Source organism: Cenococcum geophilum (genome assembly GCF_001692895.1).
Source record: "Cenococcum geophilum 1.58 unplaced genomic scaffold K441scaffold_47, whole genome shotgun sequence".
NCBI lineage: Eukaryota > Fungi > Ascomycota > Dothideomycetes > Gloniales > Gloniaceae > Cenococcum > Cenococcum geophilum.
Window position 1 is genome coordinate 423785 of NW_027137605.1, and position 5980 is coordinate 429764.

At 40.3% G+C, this 5980-nt stretch overlaps 1 protein-coding gene across 1 annotated transcript; it reads right to left on the minus strand.

The window, feature by feature from the left end:
- Nucleotides 1-5112: 5112 nt before the first annotated feature.
- Nucleotides 5113-5769, minus strand: K441DRAFT_666084 (uncharacterized protein; the record flags this gene model as incomplete). Its single annotated transcript, XM_067649605.1, has 4 exons — nucleotides 5113-5361; nucleotides 5383-5414; nucleotides 5445-5652; nucleotides 5707-5769. Coding segments are annotated over 2 exons (165 nt in total), but the record flags the coding sequence as incomplete, so codon positions are not given.
- Between the last annotated feature and the right edge of the window lie 211 nt (nucleotides 5770-5980).

The following is a 5980-nucleotide window of genomic DNA, read 5'->3' on the forward strand; positions in this document are numbered from 1 at the left end:
ATTTCTTTTGCTATAGAGTCCGCCTAAATATCTTCTGCTATTAAAATCCCTAATTTGGCCTCTACTCCTTAGACCTTTAATTACTTAATCCTTATCCTCTAGGTTTTTATAGTTTATTCCATCTCTTATAGGCTTCTTTAGTACTACTTAGGTCTATTAGCTCTACGCCATACCATAGTTTCTAACTTAGCTTTTGTTGTTGCGTACTTTACGCCTTATATAACTATAGAACTCTATCCTAGCCTCTCTTAACCTATTCCCTTTAGTAGATCTAATTATTAATCTTAATTACCTAATTTATTAGTTCCCTTAGGGTATCCACATCTTCCATTAGGATAATTACGTCCTAGACTTTAACCTTAAGTCCCTGTTTATACTATACTATAAGCGCCCTATTATTTCACTCTACTTATATTACTAGTGTCTAGAACTATATCGTATACTTAATTACTAAAGTTCGTTATATAAGGTTCTAGAGTTTTCTTTCCGCTATAGTTATTTCTTCTAGGTCTCCAAATATCTGCGTAAGTTACTCTACGAATCCTTCCCAACTTAAGAATATAAATCGCACGTCTTAGTTAGTAGTCGTTATTCCGTTTACCTATATCTCTATAAGGTAAGGTTTAAACCACTTAAGTACTTTTCCTAATAAGAATAGTCCTATATAGGCTATCCGATCCATAGGTGTAGGTAACTTTACTCCCTTCTATAAGACCTTAAAGTACATCTATATAAGAAATCCTTTAAGCTTTAACCTCTCTCCTATAAATCTCTTAATTAATAGTAGCTTAATCTTTACTACTTCTATCCCGTTAAGTCTTTCTTCTAACACTATATTATTAGCTATTAACTAGTTAACTATTTCCTATAGCTGTCCAACCGTCATAGGTTGCTATAAGTTAGTATCCGCTATACTAGTATCACCTCCTATCCCTAAAGTAGTTGCTGCCGTCGATAGCATCGTGGTGGCTGCTTTTAGTGGCATATTATTCGACTTCTTATATTAATACTATAATTAGGTAGTAATTATATAACGGAACCTTATAGCAAGAACTACGGTGGGCTTATTATTGGGCTAGGTATATAGGAAATACAAGTATAAAAGTTAACAACGTAATAATAACTAGCAGAGTGGTTACCTAACAGATTAACTCTAATTATATTCTAAAAATCACTATAAGGAAGGAACTATCTAGGTAGGGACTAAAGGTCCTTAAATACACAACCGTACTCCTATAAAATCCTTCTTATACATAATATACGTCTTATATATAAGGTACATAAGTTCCTCTCATTCCTCTTATTCAATACGTAGCACATCATATGACCTTAGTTACCATTCCTCGTCACATGGTTCTATCGGCTCCATTCTAGACCGTGCCTAAATTAACCAACTAGCTTCTTCCATCTCTTCTCCAAGTAGTCGTAACATTGTACTTAAAGCGTCCGTAACAAAGAGTATATATATTAGGTCCCGCCGCGCTTACGACAAGTTCGCAAGCACTCTTAGTCTTTTTGGCCGTATGGCGACGTGGAGGCGGGCCACGTTACAATTGTACTTGCGAACTTACTGGGGCCAGGTGTCGTGGGTTCAATCCCCATCGGTCACTTCGCTCTGGTACAGTCTAACACACATCCGTGCGATAAGGCGGGTCGGCTAAGTCCGATCGCTTACGTTACTAGGGACTAACTAATATAGTGATACTCTTGGCGTTTAATCCCTATGGCCCGGAATAGGCGCACAGAGGAATCCCTGCAAGCGCTCGGGGACGAGCGCGCAGAGGAGAGGGCAATTGTAAGAGTATATATATTAGGTCCCGCCGCGCTTGCGACAAGTTCGCAAGCACTCTCAGTCTTTTTGGCCGTATGGCGACGTGGAGGCGGGCCACGTTACATAAGGTAAGGGTATTAATAGAGAATTAAAATACTTTACCAATTATTAATTTAGCCTTAAGGATACTATAATTAAGCTAAAGAGGTGGATTTCGATATTATATAAGGAATTAATTAAATCCAAATATATGTCCGAAACGTCCCTCCCCCAAATTATTACCCTAGATCTCTTTTAGCACCACTTTATATAGATTAACGGTATAGTAATATACTACGCGCTTCAGCGAATCTTTAACTCTATATATGGCGTAAGAGCTTTAATAGATAAGGAAAAGCAGAAGTAGGCCAATTAGAAGTAAAAGTAGGACAACTATAACTGCAAGGACCCCTACTAATATGGCCTCCCCTACCGCTATATGCTTATTCAGTGCTTAATATAGAGGCTTCCTATATTGCTAGCTTTAATCCATCCTCGCTAGTATATCGCGATAAAGCTAATTACTGCTCTAGATTAGTAACCGCGATATATTAAGAATATAGCGTTTTAAGGCGACCCTCTACTAGAGCACCTAAAAGCTCTTACTAGGATCTAGCTATTAGTTCTTCGCCTCCTTAATATTATTAAGGACCTTCCTACTAAAGAAATAAGCGAGCTTACTGAGAAATTTAAAGACTTTAAGGTAGCTTAAATGGCTATTTTAAGTAGATAGGTAGAGCTTTAATTACTACCTAAGGGCGCTCCATTTAAGGTTCCTCTAAAGGCTTACTAGTAGCCACTACTTAAAAAGAAGTATAATAAGGTTAACTAGCGGGGCAAAATAAGCGCTAAAATTGCTGAACGCGCTGCCGATATCGCTATATAAGAGCTCTAAAAGGAAAGGTAGAAGGAGGCCTAGAAGTATATACCTACTTAACTAAGTAGTAGTATAGAGCTTAGCCACTTTCTGATCTAAAATAAAGAACCAGCCGACGAAGTAGATAAGGGTATTAAGGAGGATAAGGAGGATAAGCAGCAACTATTTAATAAGCCGTTAGTACTATATAACGAAGTTTTAGGGGGGTTAAAGGATAAGGTGGTTATTTTAGAAGCGGGGGAGGATAATAACTCGTGGCTTAATAACGCGGAGGTACTTTAAGGTACTATATTAGACGATTAGTACCAAAATATTAGTAAAAAGGAGCCTATTGCAACCTATTCGGTACCTTAAGAGCCGCTACCTTAAAAGCCGTTACCTCTCCTACTCTATTAATCTGGCAGAGCGGCGCGTACTAGAGCTTAAAGGACCTATACTTAATTAGCTCGTGGTAATTTTATATTAATCTTAAGTAATACTAATAAGGGTCCTAGTAATCCTAAGCTAAAAGAGGTTATTATTCTATTAAAATTAAAGCGATTGCGATAGGGGGCTTCTAAAGACGTATATAAGGCTTATAAAGCTAGCGCACTTGCTATTAGGTCCCCTAAGGCCAAGCGCACGCGTAGTAATAAAAAGGGAAAGGACCCTATTGAAATAGACGGTCGAATATTGGAGTATTATACCTATAGATAGTGCTTTGTTATTCAAAAGTTGTTTACACGCTAACGATAGTGGCCCGTGCGCGTCTTACTAAAAGCTGAGTCATAATGGGTCTGTGGGATGAGCCTGCCCCGAGACTGCCCGCGCCTGGATTGGTATACAGAAGAGCTAGGTAGCAGAGCAGCTTATATTTCTTAACGAGTCGGCAGCAAACGAAAGGACTGGTAATAGGAAGTACGGCTAGTCACCAGAAGGGACTACATGTGCTGTATCACGCGTACTTAAGAGGTCAGAAAGGTAGAGTATTCTACCAGCATTAGCAGTCAACGGATATCTCAGCTACCTTATCTTTCAAGGTTCTATTACCTCTACGATATTTAAAGCCTTTATAGAGGAGCAGGTACTACCCCATTGTACACCATATCCAGGGCCACGATCAGTCCTTATTCTTAACAACGCGTCAATCCACAAATTAACACGGCTTCGAGAGCTTTGTAAGCAACACGGCGTCCTACTAAAATTCCTACCACCGTACTCGCCAGATTATAATCCAATTAAGGCTACGTTTAATAATATTAAGGCTTAGATTAGAAGAAACCAGCGGCTAGCTAAGGACTTTAAGAGCTTTAAGAGCTTCTTACATTTTACTGTTAGTTAAGTATATGGTATATACGCAGGAGCTCACTTCCGAGAAGCAGGATATATTATAGATTAATAGACAGACACTATCTTAATCACTTGAACTTTAAGATTAGAGCCCTAATTCTATATAGCGTTCCAATCTTAAAGCTATAGGTCTCCCACTGATCTGACGTTATACCTTTACCTAGCTTATATAACTTCAGCGAGTTAATATTCCATTCTTCCTCTACCAACTTATCCTTAATTAACTCCAAAATAGCCCTCTGCCTCTCGCTATTGAACTCTAGCTAGTTAGCCAGCTACTTAAAGAACTAGCTAAGTAGCTTAACTGGATCTGTTTCCGACTGAACGGGGCTTAAGTTTTAGGGTGCTTCGACATTTGAATATAGCGGAGGATATTGTTAAGAAAGGTAAGGATTTTAACCCATAGATTTAAGCTCCTTTACAAGCATAACTGACGCAAGCTTCTCAAGATGCAACATAGTAGAATCTTCCTTCTCTACCACTGGCTCCTTCCGGCTCTTCTAACTCCTCTCCTTATAGTTAACCAAGTTAACAACAAGATGTTGTAATAGCTGCTTAATAGTAAAGTCACCAGAGAGAAGCTCCTTATTCCACCGCTGGAAGTTTTCTATACTAATAGGATAATGGTTAATTGCAGTATCGGGTAAGTCGGGCGACTTTTTATCCTACCAGCACGTCTTGCCTTTATTACGGTAATATATATTTATACAAGGCCACCTATCTACAATCGCCGGCATTCTATTACCAGAAGCATCCTTAGCTGTAAGTATATTAGGTAGATTGGTAAGTTAAGCTTATATAGCTGTCCTTCTGCCCACAGGCCTAATAACTACTTACTAACTTAGAGTTATGGTAGGAGCCTAAGTCTCTAGCTCCTTCTCCTCAACTAAATATAAGGTAAAGTTTAAGGATAGAAACCTTAACGGCCAGCGCTTATACCACTCCTCAATCATAGCAAGAGCTTAATTTAGATCCTTACTTAACCGAATATCTTAAGGGTAGTAGTTGGCTTGCCAGGCCTTCTCATAGGAGGCGATAGCTTGGAGCTAAGTAATCTTAAACTTCCGTGGTAATAGACGTTGTACAACCTCGTCCTGCCATAGATCTAGCTCAAAGTAGTATATGTTTTTGGTATCAAATACAGCTAACTTTATGCCAGAAAGAGACTCATTTTTACTACTCGTAACTGCCTTCCAAACACTTGTAAAGCGTGCAGGCGGCGGCGGCGGCGGCGGCGGCGGCGAGTCTACATCCTCATCTTCCACCTCTACAGGCTCCTTGGTATTCTCATCCTCGCCCTCATCAACCTCATCTGCAGATGTAGGCTCTGCGGGCGTTACCGGCGCCGACGGCGACGGCGACGGCGACGGCGACGGTGACGGTGACGGTGATGGTGACGATAATGGTGACGGTGACGATAATGGTGACGGTGACGGTGACGGTGACGGTACTAGTATTATCTTCTGCCTCTTCTTCGCTATCTTCGCCTTCCTCTTCGCCTTCTTCTTAGGCGGCTGTAGGATAGCAGAAGTAGGCATAGATTGAGCCCGCTTTTGTTCGGAAGGCTTTTAAGGACGACCCAACGATTGAGTAGGCTGCTGCTGTTGGGGCGCCATAAGATGCAACACCAAGATTTCTATATAATCGACTTAACTAGGTAACGCGCCAGCTTCAATATTTGGGCACTTACAATAGGTGGTTAACGTATTATAGGTGGTTAAAATCAAAAGAATTACCCCTCATACAAATTTTGGTGGGGGGGGATGCGGCTCTTTCGCGTCCTAAGCGAGTTCCCGATATTTCGGTGATGGCTGTAAATAAAGCATTTTCCCCAATATCTCCATTACGCGCTGTAAACCCGTTCTCCTATAAAATGCAACGTCATTACATTTCACGCGTCAGCTAGGCAGTAGAGCTCCTTCCTCTACTTCTTCCTCTACTTCTTCCTCATTAAATCCACAATC